The sequence below is a fragment of the Moschus berezovskii genome, chromosome 4, assembly GCF_049115385.1.
Source record: "Moschus berezovskii isolate FMDL1 chromosome 4, NW_MosBer_1.0, whole genome shotgun sequence".
NCBI lineage: Eukaryota > Metazoa > Chordata > Mammalia > Artiodactyla > Moschidae > Moschus > Moschus berezovskii.
This window is the reverse complement of record NC_142463.1, coordinates 95660945-95680893: the sequence shown is the minus strand read 5'-3', so window position 1 is coordinate 95680893 and position 19949 is coordinate 95660945. Positions and strand designations below refer to the sequence as shown.

General features: G+C 47.3%; 1 protein-coding gene across 3 annotated transcripts in view; it reads right to left on the bottom strand.

Annotated features, from left to right (window-relative positions):
• MAB21L3 (mab-21 like 3) overlaps window positions 1–19949 on the bottom strand; it is a 67560-nt gene that overhangs the window by 6338 nt on the left and 41273 nt on the right. Inside the window, exon 8 of one of the 3 annotated variants that reach the window (XR_008682755.2) lies at window positions 9752–14266. Coding sequence is in view for 1 of the 3 variants with exons in the window: in XM_055402735.2 (XP_055258710.1) it covers window positions 14234–14266 (33 nt within the window). In the remaining 2 variants the exon portion in view is untranslated. Of the gene's footprint in view, window positions 1–6866; window positions 14267–19949 lie in introns of those variants that run through there. The other 2 variants (XR_008682759.2, XM_055402735.2) reach the window with 2 other exon arrangements.

Sequence of the window (19949 nt, the reverse complement as noted above, 5' to 3'; positions counted from 1 at the left end):
GCTGCGGGATGTGCCTCGGAGCCCGAGGCGCTAGGGGCTCGCCACCTCACTCCTCCCCACCCCCCAGGGCTCGGGCCTTGGCGCCGAGCTCTCACCGCTTTGTTTTTCTCCCCGGCTCCCTCTCAGCCCTGCCCGCAGCTCCTACACCTCCTCTCCAGGAGCCCCTGCGGGACGAAGGGTTCACCGGGAGCACCGCGGGCTTCTTCGCCCTCGCCTCGCCCCTCCCCTGGCTCCGCCTTCCCTTCCTCTCTCTTTCCGTTTACTCTTCGCGTCCACCTGCAGTGCGGGAGACCCGGGTTCGATCCCTGGGTTGGGAAGATCTCCTGGAGAAGGAAATGGCAATCCACTCCAGTGCTCTTGCTGGAGAATCCCACGGACAGAGGAGCCTGGTGGGCTACAGTCCATGGGGTTGCAAAGAGTCGGACACGACTGAGTGACTTCACTTTCACTTTCCTCTACTCTTAGGGCTTCCCTTGTAGCTCAGTCGGTAAAGAATCTGCCTGCAGTGCAGAAAACCCGGGTTCGATCCCTGAGTTGGGCAGATCCCCTGGAGAAGGAAATGGCGCCCCACTCCAGTGTCCCTGCCTGGAAACTCTCATGGACAGAGGAGCCTGGTGGGCCGCAGTCTATGGGGTCACAAAGAGTCAGGCACGACTGAGCGGCTAACACTTACACTCACTGACTTACCTCTACTCTGCGCTCTTTCCTCCCCGCCTTCTTGCTTCTGCCCTCCCTGCCTCGCACAGCCTCCCTCTCCGCACACCCCCTGGTCTGGAAAGCCCCAGAAGAAGGCTGATGCCCTGAGACGGATCCCAGCACCCCGCTGATCTTTCGTTGCTTTGTTTTGAGGAGGAGCTAGCCATCTCCTAGCACGCCCTGGCTGGCTTGTCCCAGTGGCCCGGATGAGCTGCTGGACACCCAAATCTCGATCTTCCTCCTGGGCAGTCCACAACGCCTCCTCACTGTCCTGTGTGCACACTAGGCCAGCCCCAGACCCATTAAACCAGTCAGTCTCTGTGGTCCCCAGACAGCAGGGTCTGAGAGCCACATGCTGAAGACACAGTGAAACGTAACAAGGTATCTACCGTCTGCTCTCCCTGCTGGCTTCTGGTTGCAGAAATGCCACTACAGGGCTCAGGTTGTTCAGGGAGCCCAGTTAGGAGTGGGAGGTGCAGGCAGGAGAGCCAGGTACACCCCTGGGGTGGGGATGGAAAAAGGCGTCTGGAGGGCCTTCTGGCGAGGCTGGGCCCCAGAGCGGAGCCTTATCCAAATCAGAATTCAGTGCCACACTCTGAAAGCCTCTGACATTTCCTCCAGGGTGGGGATGGGTTTCACCACAGGTCACATTGCTCCAGGAAAGAAAAAAGAATCGTGATCTGAATTGTCATGGAAAGTGTATACTTGAAATCTTATTAAGGTTTATTTTTAGATCCCATGTCTGCTGCACTTATCACCAGAGACAAATTCTAGAGGGGTCTCTCTGCTTTACTGACCTTTAAGAAAAGACTTCAAAGATGAGAGAAGAGTGGGAAGAGGTAGGTCTTGTCCTGGGAGGGTATGTTTTTGTGAAGCCCTCACCTGCCTTGACAGGGCAGTAGCCCTGGCCTGGGTCCAACAGGCTTCCTGAATGTACCCCGTAATGCCAGGACTGTGGGAATCCTTTCCGGGGGTGAAGGACATTGCCCCTGTCTTCTTCCAAGCCTTGACACCACAGAAGACAGGTCTCCCTACCCACCCCGACCCCCCAAGGCAGGGTCAATCAAGGCAAATTGACCTCTGGAATTGTCTTCTAGCAGCAAACAATTGTTGAGTGCTTTCTATATGCAGGTACCTTCTATACAGCAACTCACTTAATTCTCACCACCACCCTATTTCCATCCTCTAGTTACAGGTTAGAAAACAGCCCTGCAGGGAGATCCAACTAGTCCATCCTAAAGGAGATCAGTCCTGAGTGTTCATTGGAAGGACTGATGTTAAAGCTGAAACTCCAATACTTTGGCCACCTCATGCGAAGAGCTGACTCATTTGAAAAGACCCTGATGCTGGGAAAGATTGAGTGCAAGAGGAGAAGGGGACAACAGAGGATGAGATGGTTGGATGGCATCACCAACTCAATGGACATGAGTTTGGGTGGACTCCGGGAAGACAGGGAGGCCTGGTATGCTGCGGTTCACGGGGTTGCAAAGAGTCAGACACGGCTGAGCACTGAACTGAACTGAAATAGAGAGCTTAAGCATTTTGTCTGATGTCACAGAGCTTTCCGATCACTTCCCTCATCCTAAAAGTGTCCACACCTGCAGGTACCCTGCCTAAGTCCCACTAGCCAAAGAGCACAGTGAGGGTGGTCATTCACATCCTGCAGTCCTGATCACAGGTGCTGAGGAGGAGGGAGCCTGGGCAATAGCGCAGGAGCACGGCTGCAGACGGAGTGACTCTGCATCAGTGCTCTGGCAGCCGGTGCCAAGAGCTGCCTGTCCCTGCCAGGCTGCAGAACTGCCGCCCACATCTGCCTCTTGAACTGGTACTTCTCTCCTAACGGCCCATCAGCAGCTTAATCTCTCCCTCTCCATCAGAGTCTATGTAGTCATTTTGTAACAGCCCCCTACAGTCCCCAGTTCTCCCAGCTTTGAGGGCAATGTGGAGGCACTGAATACATTCCCTAGAAACCTAGAGAGGAGCCTGGAGGCACCTTGAAGGATGCTGCTGCTCCCCACTGGAACCAATCAGAGACACAATGACTCAAGAAGGGAGGGGTCGGGGAGAGACTCAGGTCAGAAGGGGATGGAGTGTGGGATGCAGAGGTTCATGGACATGGTCCTGCCATGCCTCTGGGGACTCTTGGCACTGTCCTTTCTTTGGCTCAAAAGCTGCTTCTGTACCGCATGTTTTGCCAGCTCCCTTCTGATGAGGCTGGGGGGCGAGTAGGGAACAGTCTACAAGAGTAGGCCAGAGCAGGAGAGGAGATACCAGTGGGAGTAGGGAAAGCTGGAGTGGCTGCTCCTACAGGAACAGAATCAAGCCAAGCCACCTCCCTCTGCAAGGCAGGGCCCAGATCACCTTGGAACATTGCAGGGGGGTGTTGGGGCAGCAAAGGAGGAATGCCAAAATGGCTGTAAGCCTCTCAGAGCGTGTTGAGAGTCAGCCCATGCCCACACACATGGATGCACAGTTATATACCTCCAGCGTCCCTCTTCCACACACACAGACTTTGACACACATTATGGGCTCCCAAGGTGGTGATAGTGGTAAAGAACCTGGCTACCAATGCAGGAGATGAAGGAGATGCGGGTTCAGTCCCTGGGTCGGGAAGGTAGGTCCCCTGGAAAAGAAAATGGCAACCCACTCCAGTATTCTTGCCTGGAGAATACTATGGACAGAAAAGCGTGGTGGGCTACAGTCCATGGGGTCACAAAGAGTCGGGAATGACAGAGCAAATTTCTTTCTTTCTTTATGCTTAGGTTACATACTCGGGCTTCCCAGGTGGCTCAGAGGTAAAGAATCCACCTGCCAATACAGGAGACATCAGAGACATGGGTTCGATCCCTGGGTTGGGAAGATCCCCTGGAGGAGGAAATGGCAACCCATTCCAGTATTCTTGCCTGGAGAATCCCATGGACAGAGGAGCCTGGTACAGTCCATGGGGTCACGAGAATTGGATACAACTGAGCAACTAAGCACAAGCATAGAGTACATACCCACATTTGACATAAGCCACACACACACACACACGTGGGCAAAACAAAGACACGAAGGGACCACCAGTGAGCCACACCCTTGTGAGAGACGTTTTTGTCCGTTTACCCAGACAGGCCCAGACCCAAAGGCACACAGTGACAGACTCCGAGATGTGACCACTGGGCATTCCAGACAGCTGGTCCCAGAACCCAGGTGTCCAGCACTGAGTTGTCCAGAGCTCAGCTGCTCTAACCCAGCCTGGTTCTGGAAAGCTCTGAGAATCCCAGGAATGGCTTGGAGGTGCTGGGCTTCCCCCGAGGGTGTGAAACACACAAACTGGGGTTACCCGAGAAGCTTTTGGAATGCCTGAAGGAGACGAGGGAGCTCTGTCCACTCTGAATGGCCTCAAGCTTCCATGGGGGTCCTCTTCTTATGTGGGTGGTGGTGAGTGCTGGTCAATTGTACTCCTTGTGGCCACAGTGTCTACTGGCCTGGATGCCACCTATGATGTGCCCCCTGATCCACACAGAAAAAGCACCAGACCTGGAGGCTGAATGTGATGTAATGTGTGTGCTCAGCTGTATCCAGCTTTTTGGGACCCTATGGACTGTAACCCGCCAGACTCCTCTGTCCATGGGATTCTCCAGGCAAGAATATTGGAGTGGGTTGCCATTCCTTCTTCAGGGGATCTTCCTGACCCAGGGACTGAACCAGAATCCACTGGTGCAGAAAAAGCACCAGACCTGGAGGCTGAATAGCTCAAGGTTAAAAGCACAAATTCTGGAGTCACACAGCCTGGATTTGAATCTGTGCTCTGCCGCTGACTAGCTATGTGACCCTGGGCATGTTACTTAACCTTCTTAACCTCTCTAGGCCTCAGGTTTTTTCAACTGTGAAATGAGAACAGTAATACTTACCTCCTAGGGCTACTGTAAGAGTTCAATGGGTATATTTGAACAAATTGCCCAGTGGTGTACACTGGGAGCACTTTGAAGTGGTGGCTACCTGAGTGAGAGGGCTGGGGGCCCCGGGGTGGGCAAGAGAGGCTGATAAGGAGAGGAGTGTGGGGCAGAAAGAAATCAATGGTCTGACCATGACCACAGATCTATGACTCTGTGCTGTCAACTTTGATATTCTGGAGGGAGAATAAATAACAGCATATTTCCCCACAGAGTACAGTGTGCTCAACCAGGAAGCCACAGAAGACAGGAACATTTCCTCATTATTATATAATCAAGCAAAGATAATGCCTCTTTCTCAAAGGAGTCCAGAGCACTTAGAGACTGCATGGTCAGAGCCCAACCTGCATGGGCCCTGTGCTGGAGGATCCAGGCTGCTGGCTGCCAGCTCGGGCTGCTCCTGAGTGGCAACAGCAGACTGTTGACCACAGGCATCCCGAGGACCCCTTCACACACAGGCATGTGCGCGCACATGTACACACACACACCCCAGCAGCAGCACCACCACCACTATACTCAACATCAACACTGCGTCCTCAGAACTCCCGCGACAGGTCCCCTGCCACGTGGCTGACCCACACAGCGAGGCCACTGACCCTGGGGGCCACAGAGCAACTTATAAGCCTTGGAAGGGCTCCGCAGAAGGAGGGGAGCCCTCTCAGCCCACTGTCTGTCAGCAGAAGTGAGGTGAGGGGTACCGGCCTGACACAAATCGGCATTTCCTCCTCCCCTCTTTTGTAGGCTGTTTGTGTCTGAGAGGGTCCCATGAGCAGGGCAGCCAGAGGGATGCTCCACAAAGGAGTATAGGAAGTGACTCCCCTTCTGTCCAGCACAAGCCCTCACTGCGTTGTGAACTCCACTGGGGTAAGAAACCCAGGAGGGCACAACTCATGGATGAGGACCTCCCCTCTCTGTCCAAGCTCCGGATTGGACTACATGGAGGGGAGAGAGGTTTTCTCCTTGTATGAAGAAGCAGAGACCCATGGAAGGATTCCACGAGGCCAAAGAAATTTCAGAGTTGCTGATTTTATAGAGTGGCTGAGGCAAAGGAAGGCTATGCGGGATCAAGTGTGAGTCTGGTACCACAAAGACTTAACACTTCCCTCCACTATTAAGCATAGTTGGCATTTGCTTTTAGGAGAAAGAGGGAAGTGTGTGGCTCCAGACTCGGGAGGTTTTTTAAAATTAATTTTTATTGGAGTATAGTTGCTTTACAATGTCATGTTAGTTTCTACTGTACAGCAAAGTGAATCAGATATATATATATACACACACACATACATATATCCTATATTTTCTGGATTTCCTTCCCATTTGGGTCACCGCAGCTCTGAGTAGAGTTCCCTGTGCTGTCCAGCAGGTTCTCATTAGTTATCTATTTTAACATCGGAGAAGGCAATGGCACGCCACTCCAGTACTCTTGCCTAGAAAATCCCATGGATGGAGGAACCTGGTAGGCTGCAGTCCATGGGGTCGCTAAGGGTCGGACACGACTGAGCGACTTCACTTTCCCTTTTCACTTTCACACATTGGAGAAGGAAATGGCAACCCACTCCAGTGTTCTTGCCTGGAGAATCCAAGGGACGGGGGAGCCTGGTGGGCTTCCATCTATGGGGTCACAGAGTCGGACACAACTGAAGTGACTTAGCAGCAGCAGCAGCAACAATAGTACATACATGTCAATGGCCATCTCCCAGTTCATCCCACCCTCCCCTTTCCCTGCCTTGGAGTCCGTATGTACATCCATGTGTCTATTTCTGCTTTGCAAATAAGATCATCTATATCATTTTTCTTGATTCCACATATATATGCCTTAACATACGATATTTGCTTTTTTCTACAGTTTCTAGTTCCATCCATGTCTCTACAAATGACCCAACTTCATTCCTCTTTACGCCCAAGTAATATTCCATTGTACATATGTAACACATCTTATTTTTTTTTAATTAATTTGTTTTTTAATTGGAGGATAATTGCTTTTCAATATTGTGTTTGTTTCTGCCATATATCAACATGAATCAGCCATAAGTACACATATGTCCCTCCGCTGAAATTCCCTCCCATCTCCCACCTCATCCCACCCCTCTTGGTTATCACAGAGCACCAGATTTCAGCTCCCTGTGTCGTATAGTAAATTTTCACTGGCTATCTAGTTTTTCATGTGATAATACATATGATTCAATACTGTTCTTCCTATTTGTCCCACCCTCTCCTCCCCCGACTGTTCCCATAAGTGTGTTTTCTATGTCTATCTATGTCTCCATTGCTGCCCTGCAGACAAGTTCATCAGTAATACAGGATTGGAAAAGGTCAGTTTTCATTCCATCCCAAAGAAAGGTAATTCCAATGAATGTTCAAACTACTGCACAATTGCACTCATCTCACACACTGGCAAAGTGATGCTCAAAATTCTCCAAGTCAAGCTTCAACAGTACATGAACCAAGAACTTCTAGGTGTTCAAGTTGGATTTAGAAAAGGCAGAGGAACCAGAGATCAAATGCCACCATCCATTGGATCACTGAAAAAGCAAAAGAGTTCCAGAAAAACATCTACTTCTGCTTTATTGACTACACCAAAGCCTTTGGCTGGGTGGATTAGCACAAACAGTGAAAAATGCTTAAAAAGATGGGGATACCAGACCACTTTACCTGTCTTCCAAGAAATCTGTATGCAGGTCAAGAAGCAACAGTTAGAACGGGACATGGAACAATGGACTGGTTTCAAATTGGGAAAGGAGTACATCAAGGCTATATATTGTCACCCTGCTTATTTAACTTCTATGCAGAGTTCATCATGTGAAATGTCAGGCTGGATGAAGCACAAGCTGGAATCGAGATTGCCAGGAGAAATGTCAATAACCTCAGATATGCAGATGACACCACCCTAACAGCAGAAAGTGAAGAAGAACTAAAGAGCCTCTTGATGAAAGTGAAAGAGGAGAGTGAAAAAGCTGGCTTAAAACTCAACATTCAGAAAACTAAGAGCATGACATCTGGTTCCATTGCTTCGTGGCAAATAGATGGGGCAACAGTAGAAACAGTGAGGGACTTTATTTTCTTGGGCTCCAAAATCACTGCAGATGATGACTGTAGCCATAAAATTAAAAGATGCTTGCTCCTTGGAAGAAAAACTGTGACCAACCTAGACAGCATATTAAAAAGCAGAGACATTACTTTGCCAACAAAGATCCATCTAGTCAAAGCTATGGTTTTTCCAGTAGTCATGTGTGGATGTGAGAGATAGACCATAAAGAGAGCCAAAGAATTGATGTTTTTGAACTGTGGTGCTGGAGAAGACTCTTTAGAGTCCCTTTGACTCAAGGAGATCCAACCAGTCCATCCTAAAGGAAATCAGTCCTGAATATTCATTGGAAAGACTTGATACTGAAGCTGAAGCTCCAATACTCTGGCCACCTAATGTGAAGAACTGACTCATTGGAAAAGACCCTGATGCTGGGAAAGATTGAAGGCAGGAGGAGAAGGGGACAACAGAGGATGAGATGGTTGGATGGCATCACCAACTCGATGGACATGAGTTTGAGCAAGCTCCGGGAATTGGTCATGGACAGGAAAGCCTGGCATGCTATAGTCCATGGCATTGCAAAGCATCAGACACGATTAAGTGAACTGAACCACCTTTCTAGATTCCATATATACACATTAATATACAATATTTATCTTTCTCTCTCTTCCTTCACTCTGTATTATAGGCTCTTCATCCACATTATTAGAACTGAGTCAAATGTGTTCATTTTTATGGCTGAGTAATATTGCATTGTGCTTATATACTGTAACTTCTTTATCCATTCATCTGTTGATGGACATCTAGGTTGCTTCCATGTCCAAGCTGTAATGTAAGTAGAGCTGCAATGAAAATTGAGGTGAATGTGTCTTTTTCAATTATGGTTTCCTCAGGGTATATGCTGGCTTCCCTGGTGGCTCAGATGGCAAAGAATATGCCTGCCATGCAGGAGACCCAGGTTCAGTCCCTGAGTGTGGAAGATACCTTGGAGAAGGGAATGGCTACCCACTCCAGTATTCTTACCTGGAGAGTTCCATGAACAGAAGAGCTTGGCGTGCTACAGTCCATAGGGTCACAGAGTCGGACACAACTGAGTGAGTAACACTTTCACTTTTCAGGGTATATGCCCAGTAGTGTGATTGTACCACATGTTCTTTATCCATTCCCCAACTTGAGGGGTTCTTATTGCCCTTCTTTTGGCCCTCCTGCCTCCCTGCGCTCTCAGATATACACGCTTATGCTTGCAGCTGATCCTAAGCACTTTCATCAAAGGATGGATGGACCATTGCCATTTCCTGAATATGCTGGCACTTGGTATCAGGGAACCCCATAGTCACAACACTTTTTGCCTAGATTTCTGTGATGTCCAGGTCTCATACAGATGTCATAAGACAAGGAAGACCACTGTATTTCTGGTGCTTCATGTAGAGGCAGACACATAGTAGGTGCTGACAGCTTTTAAAAATGTCTTCCTGTTATTGATCGCACAGTCAGAGTGGTGACCCTGACAGCAACAACCATTACCACTGTGTGCCAAGGGCTCATTATGGGCTGGCACAGTTCTGCACGCTTTGTATGTACTGTCTCATCTAATGCCCTGAGTAGCCCTATGGACAGGTACTTTTCCCAGCTACGTGTTACAGATGAGGAACTGGGGCACAAAAATGTCAAGTACATTGCTTAAAGTCACACAGGTCCTATGGGGTGGGGCCAGCATCTGTATCTGTGAGGAGTCCAAGCACCACCCCGCTGTGAGGTCAGACTTCAGCACTTCTCTCCAGCTTCAGCTCTTGATGTTCTCTGCCTTACATCCCACACACAACTTTTGTACCTCTCTGCCTCTCCGTCTATCTGGGCTATTTTTCTACTGCAACCCGCTCCCCCCAGTTTCTCCTGGCTATTGCCTTCCTCTCTTTCCAGATTCATTTTACCTGCCGCCTCCTCTTGCAAGGCTCCCCTATCCATCGGCCCACAGCCCCCAAGGCTGAGCTGGGTGACTCTTGTTTGTTTCCCTTACATCGTGTAGATGGTTCCATTGCACTTGCTGTGAAGGCGCATTTATTTTCTCCCACAAAGTTCAACAAGGACATCCTACCTATCACTGTATCACCACCGCCTGGCAGCATGCTGGGTGCCTGGCCATTGCTTGCTGAGTTGTGAACATTACTTGTAAAGGATCAGAGAGTAAATTAGACTTTGCAGACTACATGCAGACTCTGTTGCTGCCTCTCCTCTTCCTCCTCCCAGTTCTTGAAAAATTTGAAAACCATTCTTATCTTGAGGGCCACACAAAAACAGGCCATGGGGTCAGTTGTACCAATGGTTCATAGCCAGCCAACTCCCCTGTCATTGGGTAAGATATTTCTGAACAAACAAAAATTACTTGTCAAACTAATTCAATGATTTTTCATGTGAGGGCCATATGGGTATATCAAAACGGCAGGCAGAGGTTGGGTGGATGTCTTTGGTTGTCACGATGACTGGGGAGAGGGGTTAGCCACACTTGGTGCCCTGGCACCCAGGACGCTGAGCATCTGGCAATGCTCAGGGCTGTCCTGGACGACATGTCAGTGACTCACTGAGGCACACAGGTTGGTTGGTTAATGCTTCTTTCTTACTGCTTTCAGTAAGATGCAATCATGCTGAGAATTCACTGAAATAAAAGGCATTAGAGAACCATCAGTTCCTTCTCAGATCCAGTTGTTTAGGTGGTACAAATAGGAGAAATGAGACTGTATGCCTTGAAGCAAGGAGGGGCCCTCTTGGGTTTTTCTTGGGATCCCTGGAGCAACCTTAAGACCTTCTGTAGCTTTTTGTGCCTTCTAAGTTCTGCCCCAGAGCAGGGTTGGCCCTGGAAGATCACCTGGGGAATATGAACGGAAGCAGAGATTCATTGAACTGTGTCATAATCTGTCCTGGGCAGGCCAGATCCATCCTCGAGAGCCGTCCTTTGTTGAATCGGGGGAGACACAAAGCTGTGTGTGGGCGGCTTCATTGAAAGTGGACAACCAAGCAACAGGAAGCATGGAGTGGAGAGGCTTGGTTAGTGGTTGATCCAGGAAGCCCAGCGCAGCCTGCAGAACAGCCACCTGACCCCTCTATATCCCCCACTTCATCCCATCATGGCTTCCCTGGTGGCTCAGATGGTAAGGAATCAGCCTGCAATGCAGGAAACCTGAGTTTGATTCCTGGGTTGGGAAGATCTGGAGAAGGGAATGGCAACCCACTCCAGTATTCTAGCCTGGAGAATCCCAGGAATAGAGGAGCCTAGCAGGCTACAGTCCACGGGGTCAAAAAGAGTTAGACATGACTAAGCGACTAACACTTTCACTTTCATCACGTTACGCATCTGGAGCTTAAGCACATGTTGCAATTCAAGTTACACAGGTAAAATCTCTCATGCTGTCATCATGAAAACTAATCAAATATTAGTCTAAATGTTTACTTAGACTCTAGCAGGCACTTCAGAAAAATGTACCAATAAGTACAAAAGGGTCCAATCTTCTTTTGAAGAGCTTTAACGGTAGTTCTCTAGACCATAGAGACTTAGAATTGGGCATAAGGGTCTAGGTTTGGAGACTACTTCTAGCTCTTATTAGCTGTGGGTGAGTTCTTTTTTTCTTAGTTATTTATTTTCGGTTGCTCTGGGTCTTCTTTGGCATGCCTGGGCTTTCTCTAGTTGTGGCGAGTGAGGGCTGCTCTTCCACGCAATGCATAGGCTTCTCATTGCTCCTCTTGTCGTGCAGCACAGGCTGTGGTCATGCAGTCTTCAGTATTTGCAGCCCCCAGGCTCAGCAGTTGTGGTGCACAGGCTTAGATGCATGTGGAATCTTTCCAGATCAGGGATGAACCCATGTCCCCTACAATGGCAAGCAGATTCTTATCCACTGTGCCACCGGGGAAGTCCAGCCACGGGTGAGTTCTCCACTCTCTCTTGGAGTCTTCATTTTCCCATGTGCAAAGCCAAAATGATTGACCCTTTCCCAGCCTGTTCTCCAGGGGTGATTTTGGTAATGCAAAAGAGATGAGGCATGTTAAAGCCTTTGATGAACTATAAAGCATCATAAAAAATAGAAAATCCCTTAGGACATCTTGTTTTTGCATAAATCAGAAACTAATTTTCTATAAAAATTCCTTTTGCCTTAGAATCACCCCTCTTTAGAATAAACTAGTTTGCTCAAGAAAACAGGTCATACTGACCTTTCCTCTGGGGGCCAGACACTAAGGTATCAAGATTAGTTCCAATTTTATAGCATTATACAGAAGTTCCAAGATAAAAATTAATAAAGCTTTGGGGTGATTTACTCTGTCACTGATTTATTCATGAAGTTCATATCCATACCTCGCTTCTACACTTCTCAGCTGTGTAAGATGCTTTTCAGATTGCTGTCTTATTGACCCCATGTCACGGCAACCCCATGAGGTAGGTTTTATTACTTCTGTTTTACAGATAAGGAGATTGAGACTAACAGAGTTTAAGTAACTTGCCTACAGAAATTCAGTGGGAAATTAACTGTTTTCTTTAAAAACCTTTTTTTATATAAAATTCAATCTAGTTGTCTTGGGGGAGCTGTGCTGTGCAGCATGTGGGATCTTAGTTCCCTTCAGTTCAGTTCAGTTCAATTCAGTCACTCAGTCATGTCCGACTCTTTGTGACCCCATGAATCACAGCACGCCAGGCCTCCCTGTCCATCACCAACTCCCGGAGCTCACTCAAACTCATGTCCATCAAGTCGGTGATGCCATCCAGCCATCTCATTCTTTGTCGTCCCCATCTCCTCCCACCTCCAATACCTCCCAGCATCAGAGTCTTTTCCAGTGAGTCAACTCGTCGCATGAGGTGGCCAAAGTATTGCAGTTTCAGCTTTAGCATCAGTTCTTCCAATGAACACCCAGGATTGATTTCCTTTAGAATGAACTGGTTGGATCTCCTTGCAGTCCAAGGGACTCTCAAGAGTCTTCTCCAGCACCACAGTTCAAAAGCATCAATTCTTCGGCGATCAGCTTTCTTCACAGTCCAACTCTCACATCCATACATGACCACGGGAAAATCCATAGCCTTGACTAGACGGACCTTGGTTGTCAAAGTAATGTCTCTGCTTTTTAATATGCTCTACCAGGGATCAGATCTGTGCCCCTCTGCACTGGAAGCATGGAGTCTTAATCACTGAACTTCCAGGGAAGTCCATATCTAGTTATTTTAATCTGTGCTAGAAGATATGAAACAAGTATCCGTTCCTTATTAAATCATCAATACATGTACCATCATTCTTCAGTAAAAAAAAAATATGCAAGTGAAAAATTGATGGAAAATATGCAAAGACCAAAATTTCATAAATTCTGTTTTGTTTTTGTTTTTATGGGCTTAAAGCAGAAACTTCAAATCAGTTTTTGAAGGAAATATGGGAAAGGAAGTGAAAATAAGCCTGGAAACTTCAGGAAGAATGAAAAAGACTGGTTTATGAGGACTTTAGGCTGTCAGCTCTCACTTTCACCAGAAGTCTTTCTTGTTGGTTGACCTCTCAGAAGTCTTGAAGGAATAGGAGCTGTTTTCACCTCACATTTTTCCCTCTGTTCCTTCAGACAATGAACTGAAGCCCTCAGGCCTGAAGCAAATGTTTTCTTCCCCACTCCTTGTCATTTTGCTCTTCTGTGGCCTCTGTGACTCCAATATTTCCTGGTTTCTATGGGCCAAGCTAATTTGACTCACAGTTACAACATGGCAACATCACTTGATTGTCTTCATTCCCTTACCTCCACGTTCTTAGCTCAATTTCTGACAAAGGTCAGGGACCAACTCTATCTGTGAGGCTGCAGGATGTGAGGGAAGTAGAATACTCTTTTCATCTTCATTTTATTTCTATAATCCCGCCTTCACCTCTGCTGGCCCAGAAGCACCAATACCCATTTCTCTAAAAGCATTAGGAGCTGCCTGCAACCTTCAGAAGAGCCTCCGTCTAGTGAGTCTGATGAGTCCACTCCCCACATGGATGTGAGTTGAGCAGGTCAACTGTGAGAACTGGCAGCAGGCTTGGCCGGGCACAGGGAGGAGAGGTGTCCACAGGGAAGGAGCTACTGCCACTACCAAGCAAAGTTCCGTCAAGCTAGACGTGGCCTTCGCTAAGACCATCCCTTGGAGAAGGAAATGGCAACCTGCTCCAGTATTCTTGCTGGGAAATCCCAGGAGCCTGGTGGGCTACAGTCCATGGGGTCAAAAGAGTTAGACATGACTGAGTGACTAAACCACCACCCACCAAGACCATCACTATAGAGATCCTACCTATTTTCAAGGTCCATCTCCACTCTTCAAATACATGGCTTCTCTGAGTCTTCATTGCCGTGCACGGGTTTCCTCTGTGAGGAGCAAGCTTCTCATTGAGGTGACTTCTCTGGTTGTGAAGCATGGACTCTAGGGTGCACAGGCTCAGTAGTTGTGGCACACGGGCTAAGTTGTCCCAATGCACGTGGAATCTTCCCAGACTTGGAATCAAGCCTGTGTCCTCTGTATTGACAGGCAGATTCTTAACCACTGGACCATCAGGGAAGTCCCCACCTCACACTCTTGACCTTGACCATCTCAGCTGGAAGAGACGTCCATCGCAGTGCTGCTCTGTAAAACATAGAAGAAGCATGTATCACTGACCACCAGTGGTGTATCATTGACCACCACTTATTTGTCAGAGTGGTTTGGTTTCCCTCCTAGACAGTCAATTCCCTGAAGGCTAGAATTAAATCTCATGCAGCCTTGGACCCCAAACGGCACCCAGCCTAGTACCTTGCACATAGGAGGTGCTCAGTAAGTTACTGAGTTTTAAAACTAATGGCTTTTTTAGATTTCTGCAGTATTCTAGGTGTAATAGTCATAAAAAGCATATGTGAGAAAATCTCTACACCCTTGGATATTAAACGAAACACTTAAAAATAATCCATTATTTAGAGAGGATGTCTCTAGGAAAATTAGAAATATTTTGAACCAAATGAAAATGAAAATCTAACATATCAGAATTTATGGGACTTATAACAGTGCTTAGAGGGAAACTTATGGGATTAAATACTTAGAGTAGAAAAGAAGAAAGGTATGAAATCAATTATCTAAGCTTATACCTTGGGAAACTAAAACAAGAAGAGCAAATCAATCTAAAGCAAGCAGAAGGAAGGAAATAATAAAATAAGAGGAAATATCAGCAAAGTTGAAAAAAAAATAGAGAAAAACAGTGAAACCAAATGATCATTCTTTGAAAAGATCAATAAAATTGATAAACATCTAACTTAAAAAGGAGAGAAGACACATAATTACAAGCATCAGGAATGTAAGAGTGATATCACTACAGACCCTGCAGACATTGAGAAGATAATAAAGGAATTACTATGAACAACTCTACACACACAAATCTGACAATCTACATGAAATGGACCAGTTTCTCAGAAACCACAACTATCAGTTCAGTCATGATAAAACAGATAATCTGAACAGTCGCATAATGATTAAAGACATTGAATTTATAGTTTTAAAACCATTCGAAAAAGAAATCTTGGGACTTCCCTGTCAGTCCAGTGGTTAGGACTCTGTGCTTCCATTGCAGAGGGCACTGGTTCCATCCCTGGTTGGGGAGGAAGATCCCACATGCTGCAGGGCAAGGCCAAAAAGAAAAAGGGAAAAGAAATTTCCAGACCCAGATGGCTTCCTGGCAAATTCTAACGGCAAAAAGAAGAGGAAGAAACACTTCCTTACTTAAATTTGATGAGGCCACCGTTATTCTGATACGGAAACCAGACAAGGACATTACAAGAAAAGAAAACTTGAGATCCATATCCCTCATGAACATATATGCAGAATTCTCAACAAAATATTGCAACTTGAATCCAGTGATACAATACAATAAGAGCATGACTAAATGTCCTTCAGTGAGTGGATGAGGCAATGACAGTCGTCTATATTCTCACTGTGGTGATGGCTGCACAAATCTATACATGTACTACAAGTCACAGAAATGTATACACACACACACAAACTAGTAAATTTTACCATATGTTAATTTCTACAATAAAGTTTAAAAACGTGTGACATGTGTATGCTTTGTGATGATAATAACTGGCACTTGTATTATACTTTATTTAATTTTTTATTGAACATTGTTGAAAATCAACAATGTTGATGGTTCTTTGAAAAGATCAATAAAATTGATAAATGTTATGCCAGTCTCTGCTGTACAGCAAAGTGGCTCAGTTATACATATATAGACAATCTTTTTTTAAAAATATTCTTTTCCACTATCTTTTGACAAAAAGTGCTTTCAAATACGTTTCACAATCTCCCCTCAACTACAATCATATGAGGCATGAATTACTGATCTCATTTTTATAGACAGGGAACCTGAGTATTAGGTGAAATGTCCTCCTGTGTATAAGAGTCAAACTACAGGTACAGACCCTTAGTGGAAGGTCCCATCAGCCCAGATTCCCACTAGCATCTCCGGGCTCTGTGCTTGTAGCCCTGGATGGGGATGGTGTGAATTCCTTGTCCTCTGGATAGAAAGTGAATCCAGGAGCAATGGCTGTGCTCAAGGGCAGTGGCTGCAGGGATTTCCCTGGAGAAGGAGTTAGGAGCTCACAGTGCAGAGAAGCTCTGGTCATGCTCTTGCTTACGGCAGGTACCTCCGTACAACTAGAGTTCAGTTCACTGACAACAGAGGAGCTTTCCACTCTGAATGCCTGCTCTCCGTGTGGTTTCTTTTCATCTCATGATTTTCTTTTCTACAGTGAGGGAAAGGTATTCTACCACGTCCCAAGGAAGTAGTGGGAGGTGCAAGCAGAGGAGTGAAAATGAAGATTGCCAGAGTATTCCACCCTATTTTTTGTAATCCCCTGCAACTTTGTTAAACTCCTTCTCTGAGAGACCCTCTACTATCCACCTCCCCCCTCCTCCAAGAAGCACATGAGTTAAAGGCAGAGGAGAGAGCAGGACCTGGGAAAGCACACTCATTGGTGTCCTGTTGACGGAGGTGGTCAAGAAGAGTGGTGACGTGCCGGGAACACACCTATGAGACATTGCTAATGAGCAACTTTATTATATGTATATATATATCCCCTTGTTCAATTCAATTAGTGTATTAGTATGTATCAAATATGGGCTTCCCACAGTGGTAAAGAATACTCCTGCCAAGCAGGAGACATGGGTTCAATCTCTGGGTCAGGAAGATCCTCTAGAGAAGAATAACACTCCGGTATTCTTTCCTGGAGAATTTCATGGACAGAGGAGTCTAACAGGCTACAGTCCATGGGGTCTCAAAGAGTCAGACACAACTTAGTGAGCAGGCTCCTCCAGAGGATCTTCCCAAACAAGGGATCAAACCCAAGTCTCCTGTGTCTCCTGCATTGCAGGCAGATTCTTTACCCGTTGAGCCATCAGGGAAGCCCAAACAACAATAATTTATCAAATATCTAGAGAGGTATTTGATACCAAACAATTGCTTATATTCCTTCTTCATCAGAGAAGGACTTAAATTTTAAAGTCATTTTTAAAGGACTTAATTGTAAAATGGAATCACAGCTCAAGGTGCTGCAGGAACTCTTGATAAAATGCTAGAACCGCTCTGGAAACTTTGGACAAGCAAGGGTCCAGTTTATTTCCCAGCAGTTGCCCTACTGGAATTATATTTTGCTGGAGTGATATTGTGCTTTAGGCTTGATTCTGGCTGCAGCGTCCTGAGGCTGACTCATTCCCTACCATTCCAACCTCACGGGAATAAGTCTGGCAACGGGACTGCAGGGATGAGACAATTCTGCAAGGCACAGATGATGTAAAACTGAATCTGAGACTATGCTGGGAGGGAGCAGTGGGCTAAAGGAGAAGTTTGCAGGGTCTCCATATCCTGTGGTCGGTGATCAGGGAGTATAGGCAAGCCACCTTTCACATACCAGCATGAGCAAATCATAGCAAAGGGCCAAGGTGACTTCATCGTGTTTTTTCTGGGAGCGTGATGCACGGGGACATGCTTTTTAGGGAAGCCAGTTGTGTGGCTCCTGTGCTTGAAACACAAATCCTAATGGTTGGAAGAGGTACAACCCTAAGAAGACATATTTTAAGGATGTGTAAGAAAGAATGTGGGCTTCCCTGGTGGCTCAGTGGTAAAGAACTCACCTGCCGATGCAGGAGACACAGGAGATGTGAGTTCAGTCCTGGGGTTGGGAAGATCCCCTGGAGAAGGAAATGACAACCCACTCCAGTATTCTTGTGGGGAAAATTCCATGGATGGAGGAACCTGGCAGACTACAGTCCATGGGGGTCACAAGAGTCAGACATGACTCAGCAACTAAACAACAACAACAAGAAAGAACCTAACTGCTCCTCAGGCAGCCCGAGGTTGTCCTGTGAACCCAGGACCCTTTCTTTCTCAAGAATCAAGAACAGTAGACTTGGAAATAGTATTTTAAAAATCCCTATATCCAGAAGCTTTCTTCTTTTGGGGGCAGATAGCCTGCCTTTGGAAGGAAATGGCAACCCACTCCAGTGTTCTTGCCTGGAGAATCCCAGGGATGGGGGAGCCTGGTGGGCTGCCGTCTATGGGGTCGCACAGAGTCGGACACGACTGAAGTGACTTAGCAGCAGCAGCAGCCTGCCTTAGTGTTCCCCAAACCAAGCCAGTACAAGGACCTAGAATAATTCTGAATTGATTTCAAGATTATGGGGTGCTTTATTTTAGTTTAGGAAGCAATTTCTCACATACTGTCTTCTGTGTGAGAAGACACATTATTTGGTTTTACAGTTCTGTGAGGCAGGTTTTATGATCCCCTTTTGAGGAAACCAAGGCTCAGAAAGATTAAGGAACTTGCTCAAAATCTCTCAACCATCCCGCGGTGAGGCAGGGACAAAATCCCGGGTTTACTTAGCACCTGGAGGAGGAAATGGCAGCACACTCCAGGATTCTTGCCTGGGAAAATCCATGGACAGAGGAGTCCATGGGGTCGCAAAGTCATGTCGCAAAGTTGGACATGACTGAGCAAATAAGCAGAGCACAGCACGGGAAATGTTCATGTCCCAGATGACAGAAGGAGTGTGGGGCCAAAGAACAACTGGTTGGGTAAGAGACACTGCGTTTGGCTGAAGCACAGGGGGCACGTGGAGGGGGAACTGAGCTGGGCCTACATGAAGGGGCGGACTTCCCTGGTACCTCAGACGATAAAGATACTGCCTGTAATGTAGGAGACCCAGGGTCAGGGTCAGGATTCTTCCATCCCTGGGTGAGGAAGATCCCCTGGAGAAGGGAACAGCAATCCACTCCAGTATTCTTGCCTGGAGAATTCTATGGACAGAGGAGCCTGGTGGACTACAGTCCATGGGGTCGCAAAGAGTCAGACACGACTCAGAGACTAACACTCACCCCACGTGACGGGAACCTCAGGTGGCAGCGTTTGTTCACCTGGCCTTAGGAAACCATTCAAGTGTCTGTAATGCAGAGAGGCTGTTCAGAGCCAGGGGGTTAGGGCAGTGACCCAGCAGTGACACTTCCTATAGGTCGAGTGGAGAGTGACAGAAGCAGGGCTGTTGAGGGTGTGAGGGGAAGGGGTGAGAGCTCCTGTGACAGATGACGAGGGCCCGAACTGGGCAGAAGTCGTGAGACTATGCAGAAATGGAGCACTTCACATAAGACCAGCCTGTTCAGGTCTCAGCAACCAAAGGAATATGGCGGCTGATGGACAGCAAGCCTGCAAAGATGGTTTGAGGCCCCCAACTCCCGGGCCAGGAAGAGAAAAGGAGAAGCCAGAGGAGCTGGGCTGTGAAGAAAGGCGGAGGGGAGGGGTGATGTGTCTGCCTGGGGCATCTGAAGGTTGAGAGCCCAGTGGGATGTCTAGTGAAAATGTGCAGCTAACTGTTAGAGATATGGGTGTGGCCGACAAGCCCTCTAATCACTGAGCCAAAAATAGAGCTGGGACAGAACAGAGCTGGGGGAGCCTTTGACAGCAGCCTGCAGGATTATGGACTACAGAGTGCTGGCCTTGATGGGGATCTTGGAGCCTACTCTTCCTAAGTTCAGAAGGGAGATCTGAAGCCTAGAGGGGCTGGGTGACTCGCCTAAGGTCACACAGCCTATTTGCCCTCCCTAATTCTTCCAGGAGGTCAATGAACTTTTAGGTGACCGAAGTGTTCAAATTCAACAGCCCTTAGCCTGCATCTTTCTAAGTGTGAAGCTGATTAGGATACTGTTTGTCCGTGTGTGCTTAGTTGCTCAGTCGTGGCCAACTCTTTGTGACCCTACGGACTGTGGCCCGCGAGGCTCCTAGGTCCATGAAAT